The sequence below is a fragment of the Patella vulgata genome, chromosome 5 (assembly GCF_932274485.2).
Source record: "Patella vulgata chromosome 5, xgPatVulg1.2, whole genome shotgun sequence".
NCBI lineage: Eukaryota > Metazoa > Mollusca > Gastropoda > Patellidae > Patella > Patella vulgata.
This window is the reverse complement of record NC_065883.2, coordinates 27,283,164-27,303,258: the sequence shown is the minus strand read 5'-3', so window position 1 is coordinate 27,303,258 and position 20,095 is coordinate 27,283,164. Positions and strand designations below refer to the sequence as shown.

The 20,095-nt window shown below is 35.0% G+C and overlaps 1 protein-coding gene across 2 annotated transcripts; it reads left to right on the top strand.

Annotated features, from left to right (window-relative positions):
* The first annotated feature begins 459 nt into the window (after positions 1–459).
* LOC126820876 (HHIP-like protein 1) lies at positions 460–18,281 on the top strand. 2 transcript variants are annotated; one of them, XM_050549019.2, is made up of 10 exons: positions 460–645; positions 8,085–9,670; positions 9,992–10,077; positions 12,414–12,592; positions 12,947–13,093; positions 13,612–13,741; positions 14,586–14,728; positions 15,546–15,627; positions 15,934–15,995; positions 16,495–18,281. In XM_050549019.2, exons 2-10 carry the CDS (start codon positions 8,672–8,674, stop codon positions 16,632–16,634), a joined length of 1,968 nt encoding a protein of 655 aa, XP_050404976.1. In that variant the 5' UTR covers positions 460–645; positions 8,085–8,671; the 3' UTR covers positions 16,635–18,281. The 2 variants fall into 2 exon arrangements, with proteins under 2 accessions (XP_050404976.1, XP_050404975.1); XM_050549018.2 differs by lacking the exon at positions 460–645 and adding an exon at positions 1,722–1,873.
* The last annotated feature ends 1,814 nt before the right edge of the window (positions 18,282–20,095 follow it).

Here is a 20,095-nt window from a genome sequence, read left to right as displayed (position 1 = left end):
AAATAGGGCATATTATATAATAATTCACTGAATGCTACCTTTATTGCCCTGTTGAGATATCAATAGAGGGCATTTAAGAGATTAGAATATAGAAGATGAACCAGTAACAAAGAAAGGTATCAAATATTTAAAGAAAAACTGCATAATTTTCTTTTTCTTCTATTTTATCATGAGCATAAATCCCGCAAATATATGAAATGACTTATTGAGCTTGATTTCCTTTTAAACTATTTTGATAACAATCTATTTTGTTAGGTTTTTTTTTAAAAAAAAAACAACAGATTTTACATGCTGTCTTCTAGATTCTACAAAGCTGATTTTCTCATTTAAAATCCCTGAATTCTTTCTCATGTCATTTTGATGTATGACTTTAACACGATGCCTGACATGCTGAGCTGACATTTACAGGGATTTTTTAAAGAATGGTGGCAGCTTATTTCGAGTTAAGCATCTAAAACGGTTTTACTAAAGTATCAGTATTGCTATTGTTCTCAGTCTGTCGTTATTGACTGTGTGTTAATTAGTTGACGCTAACCTCTAGATCCTGGAGCAACACATGTTCTCGGAATTAATTAAATGAACAGTAGCCAGCCGGAAGGTTCTTCACTCCATTTCATATAACATCAAAAGGGCATTTTTTGTATGGTAAGATTGAAATTTACTGATTACTATCGATTTTCCAACTTGTTTTCTGTATATGCGTTTATATTTTCTGAAATGAAATGGGGTTTAACGTCCTACTTTTCTGCTCAATCCGGGCTATGTTGTTTGTGAATGCTATGGTGTCTAGAAAAACAAATCTTTTATTTTTCTATTTTAACCCTCAAATTTGGGCACTGGACGAGTTCTAATAGAATTGTTTAAGCACTGTGTCCGTTTTGACTTGACTAGTACCTATTAGGAGATAGTGTAGAATATAAGATTACTACAGTAAGGTTCGGTCGATAGATATCTAGGAGATGTTACTGTTAGGGGTGTCGTGGTTTCGCCTTGTCGGTGGTGTTGGTGGTCGTTTAGCTGCTGGGTGGGATAAAAACCCACGGTCCTGTGTATAACTCTGCATGCACGTAAATTAACAATTCACAGTTGGAATTTGAAATATGTGTAGACCATAGTGACGCGTTCTGGCCAGAATTTAGCTCGTGGTACTGTGCCTGGTATTCCCTTCTTCATTACTATTAGGATTAGTAGGGCAGTTGAGTGACCGAATGGTCTAACGCGTGAGCATTAGTTAGCTCACATGATCTGTCACTGAGTCAAGTGGTGAGGTTTCGATACTACAATTGTATGCCTGAATGAAATGGGGTTTAATGAAGACGGCCAACACTCGTACGTGACAACGATCCCTCGGTTTCCTCCCGCTTCTAATTGTACAATAGGTTTAATCAGTCCCGAAATGACCTAATTTGAGTTGAGTGCACGTTACCCCCCCCCCCCCGCCCCACACACACACACACACACTCTCTCTCTCTCTCTCCCAGAAAGCTGTCGACCAACGCGAGATGTTTGATACTATTTATAATTATGCTACGATTGATTGATGATGGTTTTTTGTTTTACCTGGCATATAGGTTAGCCAAAAATGATTGTGATTTTAACAGATTATGTGTAAGCAAGCTGTTGTACTATTCGAGGTGTGAGTCTATATGAAGAGGTGTTATTAATATAAAACTGTTTTAGGCTATTTACACTGTATACAACATACTATTCTATTTACTAGCCGTCAAATACCAGAGCTATAAACTATATTCATAAACGCATGACTGAAGCTTTACTATATTTTAAACTAAGCTTACGAACCGGTTGTGTTATTTAGCTCACAAGTTAAACTGGGTTATTGGGGAAATAATAAGTGGATTCAGTGTAAACTAAGGTAAAACACATTTTATTATATTATAACTTTAGCACAGTATCTGTGTTGCTTTGACAATTTGCTTTGACAATACTTCATATTTCTGTTGTTTGTAACAATAAGGAAGGATTTTTGACACAGCAGCACTGCTTCACTCGGTATACGTCCTCTGATCAAAAGGGTTATAAACCTATAGCGTGTAATCATCAAACAATGAACGCCAACAGTTCCGAGATCGTGGACTCGAGAACTGATTAAATGCGGACACAAACGTATGACAACGACAATATTCGTGGATTTGAAGTAAATTTTCTTCGTGTTGGGTAAAACTTTCCGTATTAACCCATCATTTCTCTATTGGTGAGCTAATTAACTGTTTCAGTTTTGCTCTCTAATTTCTTCTAAAAATCATGCAAAACCTAGATCTTCAGATATTCTAGTATGGATATGCACATGTAAAAATTATGATGTAGAAAAAGAACTCGTGGTTTGGCTACATACTACTTCTGTGTATTCATTTTGATTACACAAGTTATTATCAAATAATGTTTCAAATTACCTATTCAAAACGTCCCGTATCATATCAATATAGAAACCAATACATAAATCAAGTTTTATGTACTTTTGTTATATTGTGTTTCCTACTTTGAATAATAGATTCTTTGACAGTTGAAAATTAAAATAAGTGTAATCCCTCATATCACATTAGCACGGGTGGAGGTCGTGGAGCAGACAAGTAAGGCGTAAACCCCATTATATTTACTTACAATTTTCGTGTATGTAAGATTTTAGATTCAGGTGAATTGGCTGAGAATATCACGACTTCGTCTATGTGGGATGAATGTGTTTTTATTATTCGTGTAAATATAGAACTTGCAAACACGATTTCTGATGTTTTCGGAAAGTGAAACCTAACTTTATGCCATAATATGTGTGGGTTATTACGTGCTTACTTCAAGATAAGGATCTGACTTGATTTTACACTGAGCCTGTTCACCTCATATACAGATCGCGAAAAAAAACCAAACGTGATTATTATCAACAGATACTTCAAGGTAAAAAAACTTTAATGTTTAGTATTAGTGATATAGACTTTGTTTTTTTTTATTAGCGAACTAGCATTACTGAAATGTTATGTTTCTTAGAAGGTGAAAAATCTGATTGATAAGACAAGCTAAACATCCCATTAAAGGCAGCATACAAATAAATACATAACATTAAATACATGAACATAATGACAATGGGTAATAAAAAAAGAAAAAAACCCAACAGAAAACACAAACTATATTTACATGTCTATGTAAAACATGCACATCACATATACAAGGGTTATTAAAATGGAGTAAAGATACATATGTTTATATACACAGAAAATAAGTATGGGATTATCCGATTCTCTCCTTAAAGGGGTATTATAGGAGATCGCAATATGTATTCATATCCATTAAATATCGATGGCATCGAGAGTTGATTATGGTCTGGATAAGTTAATTAATGTCTAATAATTTAGATAACATTTCAGGCCTAAAGAAAGGCCTGCAATAGGCAGATATAGCTCTTGCATAATATATGTTTAAAGGCTAAATGTGAGGTTTGGGGGTTAATAAAAAAAAATATGTATGACTCTTTCTGCTTGTATTAAAAAGAAAGCACACAACAAGATATACACAAATCATATTTCATTTTTAGTATTGGGAATTTGAAACTATTTAAGTAAATGTCAAATTTCCTGCACCTTCGTGAACCCAATATGCTTTCAGGCAACTAAATTAAATATAAAGACTCAATTTCAATCCTTTAAATGTAACCCATTGGAATAATATCCCGTCTTATTACCCGATTACTGTAACAAAACGAGTTTTTAAATGTTATAATTGAGAAATGACAGGCTTCGTACTATACAGTAAGCATTTTGCGGAATCCCTTTGTTAAACATACATTATGCAAGAGCTAAATCTGCCTATTTCAGGTCTTTCTTTAGGCCTGAAATGTTATCTAAATTATTAATTAGACATTAATTAACCTATCCAGGCCATAATCAACTCTAGATGGCAGCGCTAGCCTGCGATCTTTAGTGGATTGTAAGCCGATTTCCTTCTCGATTAAACGATTAAATGGATAATCGAGACTATGCTGTTTACCGTACTGACTTTAGTAATGATGACCGAGGCTTATGGGAATTTCAGTCGCTTAGTTCTCGGTTCATAGTGGATCAATTTGAATGAAATTTTCACCAAATTGCCTTTACATTATCCAGTTTTTAACTGTTAAAGTGAGAACTGCCAACCCGTTACCGAATCTCCCATAATGTATCTTTAATAAATACATAAGAAAGTCGATGATTTTCTGATCATAAATTACTAATAGATAGTATGAGGTTATACTTGATCTTCTTAAGCCAAATGACGGTTTAATATTTGCTTATTATAGTGACCCGAAATTTGAAGAAAACCATATTCAACGGCCCTGTGTATAATTCTTGTGAATGGCAGATTGATACGAAACACACATTTTGTGTATAAATATTGTAAACCTTTGATATTTGTTATAATATGTTAACCATCAGAAGTTTGTTTGTACAAATAAATATGGTTTGTATGTGTTTATACCTGGAAACATCTTTAACCCTGTTTTTAAATCCGTATAGAATATGGAATTATGTGCGAATCATCTCAGGTGAGCTTTCATGTCGGGCGAGCTTACATCTCAGGCGAGGTACAATGTAGTCAGTAAAATATGTGCTGTTGAAACAAAGGTAAAACCATAAGTCAGTATTTCATTGAATCAAAATGCAACAAATCACCATTTTAATGAATCAAAATGCAATCAACATTTTAACGAAACCAAATGCAACAATGTACACAATAAGTCAACCTTTCCATGTAACAACATTTACAAGGTAGCAAAATTCAACCATTCCAAATTTCACTATTCCATAATTTGTTTAATGAAATTTTTCGATATGATATGTAGAATGTGTATATCTATAATATACCTTCCCTTGTCGGTCACTTATTGCAATATTCCTGGCGCTATTGACAAAAGAAACGCTCGTGGGTTCTTGCTGCTAATTAGTATGTGCATATAGGAAACAATCGACAGTGCAGGAATCAAAAGAAACATACCACTCACCGGTTATTACATTAGAACCGGGGGAACATTATAAGTCTGGGAAATGTATAACATTTGATTTTACCAAGTAAGGCACTAAATAGATTTTCGCAAAAAGACTGAGTAACGAGCTTATAATAATAAGCCACAGTAGATTGCTGATGTGTTTTCTGAGCATGGAATCAGTTATTGCCAATTTACATAACGCTGATCGATAAAGTAATAGGTTTTTTTAGGTTTAGTGTAGTGTAGGTTTAGAGACCTAGATACTGGAACTAGAACTGTCATACAGTAGCCTAGTTTTCTATTTTGTACGAGGATATATTTTACTGGTTAGCTGAGGCCGAGACAAGTTCAATGATCTAGATATCTTTAAGGATATTATAGTGCATGGATCATATTATGTATGATATTTATTCAAAGACAAACATTTGGTGTGTGCTTTGTGGTATGTGTATTTGTATTTTGGTTATCATTTAGACGACGTTGTCTTATTTTGTATATGAGAGAGGGAGGGAGGGGTGCATCAACCCGGCCAATGAAGACAGTTATGTCAGTGGCACACGACTATGGGCCTGGAAAGGTACACTGTCTGGTCGACCGGAAAGCACTAAACGCATCTTCCCGGTCGGTCCCACATAGCAGATAACGCCTGGTCGTTCGGATGAGACGAAAAACTGGAGGTCCAGCGAAACCCACTAGAAGCTCGTTATATACCCCAAGAGAGTTGAAAATCGAAATAAGAGTAGACGTATATAGCGTCATTTTACGGACAAACATTTCCCCCATAGTACCCTCCAATACGTATGGCCGTCTTTAACCCCGTTTCATTCAATTTACTATTCATATTTAATTATCAGTAAATGATGTTCCATTCCCCGTCATATTTATAACAGCAGGTATTAATTAAATGGTCTCTTTATACGACATATTATCTTAATACTGATTGTAGTAATTATATTAATATGTAAGTAATGTTTAAAGGTCAAAGCAAAACTAAAAAGATCATACGAGTGTAGCAAATTCGGTTTGTAAGTGTTGCTGGGGATCATAATATAAGCACAGACTAGCCCATCTGGGATCTGGTAGACCGTCCGTTTAAGATGAATGTCTTATACTTTGAACTATGTTAAAAGATGTTCTAGAAAGACTAAACTTGCATTATGCCGCTAGTTCAGTCCCCGCCATCAATATACTGTAATCTAGCCTTATTATATTATTATCCCCCGCCTTTCGAAGAAAGCTGGGGACTATTAAAATGAGTTCGTCCGTCCGTCTGTCTGTCTGTCTGTCCGTCCGTCACACTTTTTGGGACACAATAACACTCTTTCTAATTGAGCTAGAATGTTCAAACTTAGTGTAAGTGTTTATTAGGTCAATGCCTTGATGGAGTTCGAAGATGAGCATTTTCTGCTTAGGGTAAGCAGAGATAAGCAGTTTGATTGGTTGATAAGATAACTTTAGTTCTAATTAAGTGAGAGTGACGAAACTTTGTGTATAGTTTCATTACATCATTACCTTGACTAAGTTTGATAATGAGCATTTTCTGCTCAGGGTAAGCAGAGCAATAAGCAATTTCATTGGCCGAGACTTTGGAACACAATCACTCTCATTCTAATTGAGCTAGAATATTCACACTTGGCGTAGGTGTTTATTAGGTGAATGCCTTGATGAAGTTGGGGAGTTAGAAGATAAGCAATTTGATTGGTTGATGCTTTGGGACACGATAACTTTAGTTCTAATTAAGTGAGAGTGATGACACTTGGTGTATGGTTTTATCACATCAATACCTTGACTAAGTTCCATAATAAGCACTTTCTACTGAGGGTAAGCAGAGTGATAAGCAATTTGATTGGTCGAGACTTTGAAACACAATAACTCTCCTTCTAGTTGAGGTAGAATATTCAAACTTGGTGAATGCCTTGATGGAGTTCGGTGATAAACATAGTCTGCTTCCGGTAAGCAATCTGATTGGTTGAAGCTTTGGGGCCATTAACTTTGGTTTTAATTAAGTGAGAGTGATGAAGCTCCGAGTATAGATTCATTATATCATTACCTTGACTAAGTTTGATGATGAGAATTTTCTGCTTAGGCTAAGGACCGATAAGCAATTTGATTGGTCAAGACTTTGGAACATAACAACTCTGCTTTTAATTAAGGTAGAATGTTTAAACTTGATGTAGATGTTCATTAGATGAATGTCTTGACTGAGTTCAATGGTTAACATTTCGAGCTAAAGCTAAACAAGGGTAAGCAATTTCATTGGTCGATGCCTTGGAACAAGATAACTTTGATTCTATCTGATAGAGTGCGATGAAACTAAGTGTAAAGTTGATAATCAGTTTGATTGCTTGATACTTTTGAAACAAAATTAATATGTGTCATCTATTTATTTTGGGATTTCGGCGGGGACATCAGCCTCACTGTTGGCTTGTATTATTATGCTTCGTTTTGTTTTATTTAACTTCATTTGACTTTATTTCACTTTATTTTACATTCACGTTTTTCACTTTATTTTACATTTACTTTATTTCACTTTATTTTATATTCGCTTTATTTCACATTACTTTATCTCACTTTATTTTACATTCACTTTATTTTACTTTGTTTTACATTCGCTTTATTTCACTTTATTTTACATTCACTTTGTTTTACATACAAAGATCACGATGCGATACGACTTCTGTTTCCACAGGCTGGAGACAAGTCTGCACAGCTAACTACATTTCTGAGCGTTATAAAAAGCGTACAGTTGTTGTGAAAGATAAATTATGCACTTATTTATGTAATGGTATGCTTCCATTAGTATAGATTGGTATTATATTTTTTACATTATATAAAATTATGGTATATAGACCGGTGAATAAACCGTCTCGTACTAAGATTGTGTAATGGTGTTAATGACTATGCCAGAAAACATAAGTCATAACAACTCTACTTATAAGAAACTAATACGTAACATATACCATTCTTTAGCAAGTAGGCATACACCGTTCTGAAAAGAGAGAACCGATGCGTCTGTGCTATAATAAGTTTGTGTTGATATACGGACTATTTCTTTATAAAGACGATAGGGGTGATTATGGTTAACCACGAATTATTTTACAATTCTTTCTTTCAGATCTGGAATGGAAAGCTACTTCATGTGGTGATACTTTAAGTGGAAATAGGAAATAGAAGTATTGTGTTAAGGATTCTCCATTCCAGAGTCGGTATTATGAATGATATCTAAAGTGAGACCTTGTAGTTACTTGCGCCGATATTGCTGAAACCGCTAATTTACCAGTAGTAGAAACCGTAGGATCTTGAAATTAGATTTCTATTAGTGAAATTGGTACAGTTTATTCTACAAAATATTTACAGTAACACAAAGTGTTATTTAGTCTAATTAGAGTGTTTAATCATCTTAAGTGTTAAAGGTTAGATTCCGTTACCTCGAATTTAATGGTTTCAATTACGATAACAGATATTTTGTGCTGAAGGCTATCTGTTAAATAGTCATTAAGTTTTGGGGTCTTTTTTAAGGAGTAACAGGTGGATATCGTCTTACACGACAATATAACTGACTGTGTGTAATGTGTTAATATTGTGCCATATTTTAGGATTGTGATAAAGAATTGTTGTAATCGTGATACTGTTGTGGTTATTTGCATAACTTTGTTATTTAATTTAATTTAATTCTCCATTTGGTTAGAGGATATTATAATCATGATATACACCACCATTTTACACATTCTGTTTTTCGCCTACACAGTTCATGTAATTAGATCTCATCCTCAATGTTTAGATTTCAAATCGCCATTTTTACCTAGTCAAGCTCACCAGTTTTGTTCTCAATATTCAGATTTCGGATGTTGTACGAAAAGAGATGATGAACACCTTAAAAACAAATTCGAAAATATAAGATCGCGTGTTCGGTCTTCTACGTGGAACCGTTGTCAAGGTATTCTCAAAGAACTGATTTGCCAAAATTGCTCCCCCTATGCTGCTCATATTTATGGGGTGGAAGACACAAGGGGCGATAATCCCTTCCCTGGTCTGTGCAGGAATTATTGTGAAACATTGTATGACAATTGTCGAGAAATTGTGCCATTTATTGACGCTGAACTTGGTAATCGAGTCAATTCTTTGTCTAAGAATGCGTTTTGTGAGAAAGTAAAGAACGCGGACATAGATTATTGTTATCCAGACCTTCTACAGAATCCAATTTTAACGGGGAACGTTTCCAACACACAAATAACTAGCGAAGGATGTTTGTGTTTAGAAGAATATTTTACAGATTTGAGAAATCCAATTTTTGCCAGAAGTCCACCAGATGGCAGCAATCGGATGTTTATTGGCGAACAGATTGGGCTGATATATGTGAGTTACCCGGATGACAGGGACATTCTCCCACAGCCGTTTCTTAATATAACACAAAAAGTCAAAACTACAGCAAATGAGGGCGATGAAAGGGGACTATTTCAAATTGCCTTCCACCCAGAATTTTTGTCAAATAATAAGTTTTATTTATATTATTCCACACATTTACATTATTCGGAATATTTATCCCAAGAGGAAGAGAACAGAACTGGAATACCTAGAGATCACAAAGTTCGGATCAGTGAGTTTGTCGTGTCGGAGTTGGATGAGAATTTAGGTGACCCGATGTCAGAACGAGTCATAATCGAGATTTATGAACCATATTGGAATCATAATGGCGGAGAGGTGAGCACATAATGCATATAATGTCAGTTGTCAGGATAATAATAATAATAAGTCAATGTCCATGTTTTGAAACATTACAGAATTTCAGCTATGCTCGGATCTAGTGTTCTTTGAAAATCTATTTGAAAGTAGAAAAGATGATTGAAATTTTTATCAGAAAAGATAATCAGAAGCTGTCCCACGCTTTGATTTTTGAGGACTCGAGCTGTTTGATGTTTATAGATTAGTATAGACAAATTGTCTATCCTGGAAAAAGATTACCGGGGTATGAAAATATTCAAAACGAGTTTTTAGTTTAATGTACAATATTTTTTTTTCCAGTTATTTTTTGGTGATGATGGGTTTCTGTATATATTTGTCGGGGATGGTGGACACAGGGAAGATCCATTCAACTTTGCTCAAAACAAGTAAGTGCACGTGAAACGCATTAGCTGCGCCCTTTGATTGGTGGAGGCGGGTCAGCAGGGTAGAATTTCTATTTTTAAGATTATCCAACAAACGTAAAATACGACGTAGACGTTGAAATAAAATAGCTCAGAAATATGTTTGTATTATAAACTATGCCAGCAATAACCGAAAATGCATCTAATGGTGTGTCATCGCCGTTCATTTAAAGAAATTAATCAGTTCAGAATATTTTTTTCTATTTTTGTATGTGCTCACCTTTCATTAATAAATCCATACCGTTATCTGAAAATGTATTTTCTGATAACACCCATGCTCATTAAATTATCTCTTTAAAATTAATTCAGGATATTTTTGGATAACCTTATCTTTCTGGGTGTGCATACTTTATTTAACGGATCGTTTATTAAAGCAAATTATTACGATAATATTCCCCAGAGAGACAAAAATCTTTCAGGTTAATTATTTTCAATAAAAAGATAAGCGTATATTTATCACTGAAGATAAATACAATTTCTTGCTTTAATGATTAAAAAACGTTCATTGGGGATAATTGATTCACAGTAAACGCTGTAATAGCCTATGATATTCATTATATCGGAAAAGGTTATAGACATAGAGCAAGTATCTTTTCAAAAAGATAGCCAGGCAAAGCATGGGAATACATCCACACAGCAGCTATGTCTCAATAAAAATGGACCTCCATATATAGGCAGTAGGAAAGGAAAACGGGGATGTTAACAAAATTTGACCAGGATCTTGTATGCCTTCAAGAAATCTCTTTGGTGTTCACAAGCCTTTTCGGACACGTAAAGCATATCTGGAAGAGAAAATCATAGCATACTAAAATTCAACAGGAATCATCCTCTCCGATGCCAATGCTTAACACGAAATTTGAAAATCAACAGGGTTCACTCCATCACGCTCCACCAAATGAAAACAATCTGTTCCAACTGTAGCTTCTATCACATTCAGGAAATTTGAAAATCAATAGGGTTCACTCCCTCACGAACCGAATGTTTCACCAAATGAAAACAATCTGTTCAAACTGTAGCTTCTATCACATTTACATGGTTTTCGGGAAAGGGGGTATAACTGTGAAAAGGAGGCTTTACATTTGCGGAAAATGTTGGGTTCGTCTTATAACCCTAATGCTTCACGCCAAATATGACAGAAATCCGATAGAAACTGTAGCCTAAATTGTGTTCACAAGGTTTTCGGAAAAGGGGTGAGGCGGTAACTCTGGAGCGGAAGTCGCGGAACAGTTGAAATATTGATTGGGACCGCCCTCTGACAGTTTTATATGCCCACACTGCGCGTATAAAAATAAATACCAATTCTTTTATGAGTATCGCACATACAATATTTAAACAGAGTGGTTAATTTTGTAAACTTTGAAACAACCCAATTACTGCTATTTCCTGGGCAGCTGTCTGATTGTACCTAAAATCGCGTTTTTAGCTTGTGGTCCCTCTAAAGGTCACAATTATTATCCGATTTAATACACCGTTCAAATATATCACCGTTGTTTTCGAATTTCATGCTACCGGGCCGAAACTGCCCGCTTCTTGTAAGTAAATAGTGTAAAAGTATGGAATATTAAGGATGTGGACCCTCTAGAGATTACAATTTTGATCTGAGTTTGATGAAACTTAAAAGTTATGTTTATATCCGAAAGATCTCGGTTTCTTTCGATATTCGCGCATATCTGAACGTAACTACCTGGATTCTGGCCCTGATTATTCGAAAAATCGCCTTTTAGCTTGTGAACCCTCTAGAAGTAACATTTTTTAAATTCAATTTTAAAAACCGTTAAAATATATCACTGTTACACTCTTATGATGGTTAGTTTGAATTTCGTAAAAAATCGGACCCAAACTGCCCAATAAATTTTTAGCATGATCTCTGTCCATCTCTTGCAAACTACATGGCAACCATTTGTTGTATGAGAAGGAAGTTTGTTTCAGATCTGTCAGTTAATTCGATCACTATTGTATGAGATTACAACATACATTTCAATCGTTGGAAGCCATGGTGACTCAGTGTATAAGACACTGGCTCGCTAACCAGAGGTCTCGGGTTCGCTACCGGTGTTGGCCGGGGGGTCTGGCAAGGGATGATGTATAGACGTTCGGATGGGACGGAAAACCGTGTACACATTGACAGGCATGTGAAAGAACCCTTGACAGTTGGAATTCGGTATAAGTAGACCGTAGCGCCGCCGTCCGGGCAACATGTCCCTCATACACACTGCGTGTTGTATGCCCGTCTTCCTACTGCAGACTGCATAAAAGTAGAACGTTAAAACCTCATTGCACTTAATTTCATTTCATTTCAGATCTGTGTTATTGGGAAAAGTGTTACGTCTAGACGTAAATACTGGAGATGATAATATACCATATTTAATACCCCGTGACAACCCATTTAGACAAACAACCGGAGCCCGACCTGAAATATACGCATACGGTGTTAGAAACATCTGGAGATGTGGTAAAGATGGCGGCGATAAAATAACCGGTATTTATTTGATTTCTTTAAAATAGAATACTATAAAATAATATTATTAATAGGGAAGTATTCCAAAGTTTGTCAGAAAAAACGGTTATACCAGCTTTTTCTGTGAGACTTTCTCATATGTAGATTGCTGTTGCTGGGATTTGTCCATTACTTACGAAAACTTCAATTACAATATCTTAAATAATCAACCTTTTTATTTGTTAAAACCCTGGTACACATTTCAGCGTTTCAAACAAAAAGTAACGGTATATAAGATATTATGATAATAGTGAATCCATGACACAGAATAGTTTTGGCACAACTAAATTCCCCACACCAATAAAAAGAGTCTTTATGCATGTGTTATTATTGTAGGATCTGGGAAAGGACGAGTAGTCTGTGGTGACGTAGGGCAGGATAGTTTTGAAGAATTAGATTTATTAAAGAGGGGAGCTAATTATGGATGGAATATCTGGGAAGGTACTGAATGTTTTGGAAGTGAACAGGCCTGTCTGATACATGGTAAGCTGGATCTAATATTTATTTACTAAAACTGGGTAATTGTGTTATTCTAGTATCAAGCAACTATCTGAAGCCCAATTGTCCGGTGTCACGTTGGGTAGAAGATTTCTTGAGTAGGATGTTGTATTGATTGTACATGGATATATATCTTCCACTATAATTTTTTGTTTCCTAGTGAGGAATATACTTTTGCAGGTTGTTACCTTGTATCAGTTATACCATAGCAATGTTTATAAACGGTATATTAATGAAACACATAAGACGAGACCTCTAAAGGAGAAAAGACCTTCTCCTATATACACCATTGTTTCTTTCTGCTTATGATGAATTTTTTGATGAGAGTTTCAATATCTTTCCTACAGATAACTTAAATTTACAAATGTATTAAGGGTTCATCCATTGCGCTTCCTAGATCACAATAAAAACGCCTCACGTCATCTTATTATTAAACAAAATCTGATGTGAACACCTGACGCATTGACCTAATTACTACCCCTGTATCTTTAAATTCATCACAGGTAGTTTAGAAGAACCGATTCATTTTTATCCTCATGCTGTTGGTAAATCAGTGACTGGTGGCGAATTTTATAGAGGTTGTGAAAATCCTAATTTAAATGGTCTGTATATATATGGCGATTTCATGTCCGGGTAAGATAATATTTTCATCGCTCTCATTGCCAATAAACATAAATAAAACATATTTGTGTGTCTGTAAAACCATGTGTTATATTATAAAACCACTGTGGCGTGGGGGCACTTGTAAAATAATCCACTACCCTCTACTGCATATTTCTTTAGATTGGCAACCGTGGGAATAAAGTCGATAAACGTATACCCTGAAAAAGCTTACGTTTATGCAGTTATATGGACCGGAACTTGATGAGCAGTCAAATATATTCTATTTAACGCTGCACCGTGCGTATCTAAATACTAAATATTTTATCAAAGGGGCATTATGGGTGATTAGATAAAGAAAAAGAATTGAATTGAATTGAAATATGGTTTAACGCCCTACTGTTTGATTGATAAAGAGCTGACGGTTTTCACTATAATAGTTAAAAATAGATAACGTAAAGAGAATATGATGAAAATTTCAGTCAAATTGCTCCACTCTGAACCGAGATTGAATTTTAGGCCTAGCCTCGATCATCATTACTAAAGTCGGTACGATAAAAAACAAAGTCTCGATTATCCATTTTGACGTTAAATCATCCACCACAAAATGTATTTAAATCCAGTAAATATCGCAGGCTAGCGATGGCATCGAGGTTTGATAATGGTCTGGATAAGTTAATTAATGTCTAATTGATAATTTAGATAACATTTCAGGCCTAAAGAAAGATCTGCAATCGGCAGATTTAACTCTTGCATAATGTATGTTTAATAATCAATAGGCATTACGTTTGAAAAAAAATAGACCCCGACTGCATATCTTTGTTGATAAATTATTAGAAAATCTGATATACATGTAGTTATATCTATAATGTTGTAGCCGATTATTTGGATTGAGGGAAGACAGCAGTACAAGAAAATGGACGAATAAAGAATTATTTATGTGTGGGTCTGATATTTGTAAAAATGGTTTAACTGGTCAATACGAGCAGTATATCATCTCCTTTGGTACCAGTTCAAAAGGTAAATGACAAACATATACTCATATAAAGAAAACGGTTGACACCACTTTGCTATGTCGATCATTCTAGACCGTTGTTATACTATTACTACATTCGAGATGAAAGGGGGGGGGAGAGGGGGGGGGGGGGAGAGGGAGAGAGTTTAACGTCCACTCGACACAAACTAGGTCATTTCGGGACTAACATATGGTTGTGCGGAGGGGTCTTTAGAATACCCACGAATTTGGACAGGTGACCCTACTCCTTGTCACGTACAGCAGAGGAATCGAAACCATGACAGACCTTATGATACCAAACCATTCAGTGATACCCCCACCCCAACCCCCGAGATATGATTGATAGACCACGAAAATAGGATAATAATTTTATTTAATGATTTATTTTAAAAACAGTTATTTACATATCGATTTTGTTATTACTGAATTAACCTTTCCCGATTTTAAAAGTTCAAAAAGTATTGTGAAGTTTAAGTAATTACTAGTTTATTTTCAACTTACCATGTTTAAGTTTGTACATTTATAATGCATAACAATATTAAGCAATTTTAAAAAAAAACCAAATATACAACACACATTGCATTTTAAGACAACGTAGTTACTTTTCAAGAAAGTTTCCAATGCTAAATGAAAAACAAGGGGGGGGGGGAGGTAACGTCATACGCTGCTTCTTCAACCGGGCTAATGAAGATGGGCATGCGCCATCAGTGTACTACGAAACCGGAATATGAAGGAATTTTGTTCGGTTATTGTACGCGCCCACCTTAAAGTTTATGTCTGTATGGCATGCATTACACAATTTACGTTATATTTATTTTACAGATGAACTGTTTATGTTAACGACAGGAAAAGCTAAAACTAATAAATATTTAGGATCTGTTTTAAAAATTGTTGATCCAGCCAGGTGGGTAAACTTGAATTCTGAATTACAGTTCTCGGAAAACCAATGGGCTGAAGGGTTCTCCTATTGGGTTTTAAATCTTTACTCCCCGGTGACAAAAGTTATATTATTGACTGAGATAAATCTAAAAAAATGTGAACGCTTTGAAAAAGACGATAAGAAGTGGGTTTTTTTATACATGCATAATTTAATCCTCAGTAATAAGTGGATTTATTGTGAAGATATTGCTCGGATGTTTATTACACATTTTTTATTTAGATAAAAACCATATTTCTTTTAATTAAATTATAACTTCCTTTACCATTCCAGACGGGGAAATCCAGAAACTTGTGAAGCTGGTAGAACAAATCGTAGATTAAATGTCGTAAATGGTGAGCAATTTCATAATACATTCTTAAATTTGGTTAATAATGGCTGTCATTTAAGAAGACCGTAATAGCCCTGGCCGCCTTTGTCTGGGCGGATTTTAATTAAATATAATTTAAAAATCCATGAACAATAAAGGCTTTAAAGGTCACATTCACAAGGGTTATGTTTTCCCTAATGATATGTTAATATTTATGGAAGTACAAAGCATAGATATCCTTTTTGTTGGGAAGCAAAATGGTTTGATTGACAAATAAATTAGATCAAAGAAATAAGCCACCGAAGAATATAATATAGGCCAAATTAGTACACAGCGTTTTAAGATGGTCAAGAAAGATACCCATCCATATGCGTTCACAAATAACGTGATTTGAAGTTGAAAGGCTTTCGCTTACACAACTTGTTCGGCCCACAACTTAATGTGTCACATTCTAATATAGTGCTAATTTGAGCTAATTCTCAATGAGCTGATTATAAGTTAGATTTTTAATTTATTTATTTCAGATAATACCGGCACAGTCAGTGATGCCAGTGGCACAACAGATCCCAGAAACTCAAGTCCTTCAATTAATAACCTTAATATTAGAACGTGTTCTATGACGTCAACATTTATCTGTACACTCATGGCGTTACGATCCATATGACTATTTTACTAACTCACCTGGTACAGGAATCACCCGACATCCACGACTATATTTGTATACAGTTATCTTTTTTTTCTGACGTTATACATCCTCAACACGTTAAAATTTAGATTGTCTGCCTGGTATTAGAATAGTATCTAAGACCACAAAAGACAAGTTCAAGTCGCTGATCATCATTTGCATTTTTCGGACAATATAATTTTATGGATTCAATTTTCACATTAATGTAGTTTACAAAGGATTAAAACAATCCTGAATAACGACCAGTGGCTTTAATGTATATTGCCAGGCCCTTAAACAATAGCTAGTTGACTAATCTATGGCCATTAGGAGGAAACTGACTATAGTTCAGTTATATTTTCTACCAAAGATTTACAATAACTGTTTTATAATTACTTATTTTCTTCTGTTTTTGTAACCTGTACATCATGTCCCAACCTTTGTATGTAACATTGAAAATAGTGCCCAGCTTGTATTTTAGCTAATCTCAACGGGGGTTGTTTTAAAGGGAGATACTGCGAGAAAAAAACCTTGAAATTGATTAATTTACTGGAGATCATGACTTGTACATATGAACTAAGTTAAAATTATTGTTTAATGTCGACTGATTAACTATATTCACATCCATCATTATGTATTAATTCATTTTAATTTATATTGAGTATTATTTCACATCTGCTTGTCAGCTTTTGGTTGGATCTGAAAGTTTTAGTTTAGTCAGATACTTTTGCCTTAGTTAAAATCAGAATTGTTTTAAATCCTCTCCTTACGGATTATATTCCTTGGGTATTTTACCAGACTTAATTTTAGAAAATCAGAACCGTAAAAACGTAACGAAATATAGTTATAATTTTAATTAGATTGCCGCATTCACAACATTGAACTAATCCTTAATCCTATCCAGGGCTTCATTGTGCGATTGATTTAAGATAAATGTGTTTAATCTACTTGCATAATCATATTGCTATATTAAATCTTAGATTGTATTTATGTGTATATCGGAGTAGCGAGATATATGTGAAAGAAATCCAGGAATATACACTTTCACTTCTACTTTGTTGTACTTTTGTATTTTGTGCCCATTGGCTAGCTTGCTGATTTGCCCCAATAATAATTAGGAAATGATTAAAAAGAACTAACGTTGCTGCTATTCAAATAATACGCAACTATATTCTGGAACGTTGAATAAAACCGTTGGTTAGGTAACCAGTGACAAGACGATACATAAACCGTGTTTTGGTTGTGAAGAGTCCGAACCAGTGTTTAAAAACCGAAAGATTTCGGAACATCTTAAAATATTTGTTATTTCTATGCGCATTTATTCAGCTTAGTCGACCAGTGAACTACCCCACTGCGTCATTCAATATTTGATATACGTATTTAAGCATAATAATACAAACTTTATATGGCGACTTGCAAAATTAGCCATAATCTGCCTTCCGTTGGAATATGGTCTTATTTGAACTTTTCCTGTTCACTAGTATATTTACTGCGACAGATATCAGTTGTTAATGGTTCAGATCTTCACGTGTGTGCCTTTTCTTTTGATTTGAACAACAAAATCTTGACAATTTTAACACGCAATACATGTACTTTATTACAAATGAATTGCTCACCAATGTGTTCAATAAATTAATATACTATAAATCTCTGTGCTCCATTGTTTGAAATGAAATGTGGGTTAACGTCCCACCTTTCTACACCAACTGAAGGGTGGGTGGGCTACGATCAATTCAATTGCCACTGTCAATGGTTCTACAAAGGAAAGTGTTAGCAAACAATCTGTAGATATAACCATGAATGTCAATTTGTGGGCAACACCACTGTCGTGCAAATCTAGAATCAACAAATCTACCAACAACTACTTCAGTTATAATTGTGAAGAAAGGGAACTAATATTTCATAATGGATTTTTGCAGTTGGGTTTAGCGTTTAGGCTTGGTGCACCCAGCTCGCCCCTCGAGGCTGCGAACACTTTACCTAGTCCACAACAACTAAACAGTCTTCTACTCAACCATTCAACTGCATTTTTCAAGCTTAATCCTTTTCCCACTGGAACTTAGACGAACTGGGGCTTATAATTTCGGACTTGTGTCACATTCAATATTTTTTTACCTTCTTCCTCCTTGTGGATGTCCTTATCAACCGTATAAATGAAATGGAATGGTATTTAACTCTTAACTGTTCCATGTTGACTCTTATAACGTTATTGTTAAGTACCCGTTTCGACAGTCGGTCCTAGTGTAATGGGAGTTACTTCCCTTATTAGCAGACCACTTCGAATTACTTGCTTACACCCTATCCTGATCGACATTTTGACAACTAACAATCATACTTTTTCTTCTTGATGAAATATAGTAAATTCGTGTAATGTTCGAAGGAAAATTTCCTGTAAATGACGTATTAATAAAAGTCTATATTGAACGACTCTGATTGAGATTTTATCGGTACTTCCGAGATCTATTGAAGATTTTGATAGTTCTGTGTTAGAAATGAAATGGGATCAACGTCTTCAGTGTTATATCTTGTCAATGTTGTTCTGCTGATTCCATAATCTTTAGCAGTAGTACATAGGGATTTGTTTTCAAAAATCACTTCTTCTACAGCTATTCTCGTTGTTTCCGCATTAAACATTCCGCTGCCCGTCTTTCTCGTTTTATTTCTTAGCTCTAATTTATAAATTTGAAACCTATCATATTGACATGATCAGGACCTATAAGCCATGCCCTGCAGGTCGCCCATCGGTCCTCACTACATTAAAAAATATATTTAGCTTTATTAACTGTAGGGTCAGTCACTGTGGCATTTTATTTTATTTGCAAATCCTATAGATACCTAATGGGCATATATGTTGGTGTAAAGCACATTTTGATGACATTTACTTAGTTTGGGGCATGAAAACTACTGCAAAGTATTAAAAAAAAACTTTTACTAAGATTAAACTTACTTGTAAGACTATGATGTTGATGGCACTCCGGGCATAATAGCAATGTCTTCTAGGCTAGGTAACATAATGATGACCAATAGAATTTGATTTTGCCAGTCACATGGTGGTCAATCGGTCACACATGCCCATTGGTTCCCATTCTCCCCACTTTAGTTATACTATTTTCAACTAATTGTAGACATGTTCTATCCATGACAACCCACTGTTAGGCCTACGTTGCAAATACAACTTGTTTCATTTAAAACACGTTCCATTTATAACGTGTCGCCATCTGTGAAATACAATTTATATTTATTGCATCTTATTTATATATACATGTAAGAGGTATTTTGAAACCGATTAACTATTTCGTTTTGTACATGACATAGGTCTCGAGTTGGTATTCGAATCGGTTTGGGTAAATGCGACAAGTTGTCTCGCAAGATGGCTGGCTGAAGACTGAAGAATTGAGAAAAAATGTTAACCATAGGTTGCCAGGCAAGATACGCCGAGAGTTTTCAAGAGATGGATAGAG

Excerpts from the sequence above, each read along its gene's own strand:
- LOC126820876 (XM_050549019.2), top strand. The coding sequence starts at position 8,672 with ATGATATACACCACCATTTTACACATTCTGTTTTTCGCCTACACAGTT. Across the intron at positions 12,593-12,946 it reads TGGCGGCGATAAAATAACCG|GATCTGGGAAAGGACGAGTA; the intron begins GTATTTATTTGA and ends TTATTATTGTAG. Across the intron at positions 15,996-16,494 it reads TAGATTAAATGTCGTAAATG|ATAATACCGGCACAGTCAGT; the intron begins GTGAGCAATTTC and ends TATTTATTTCAG.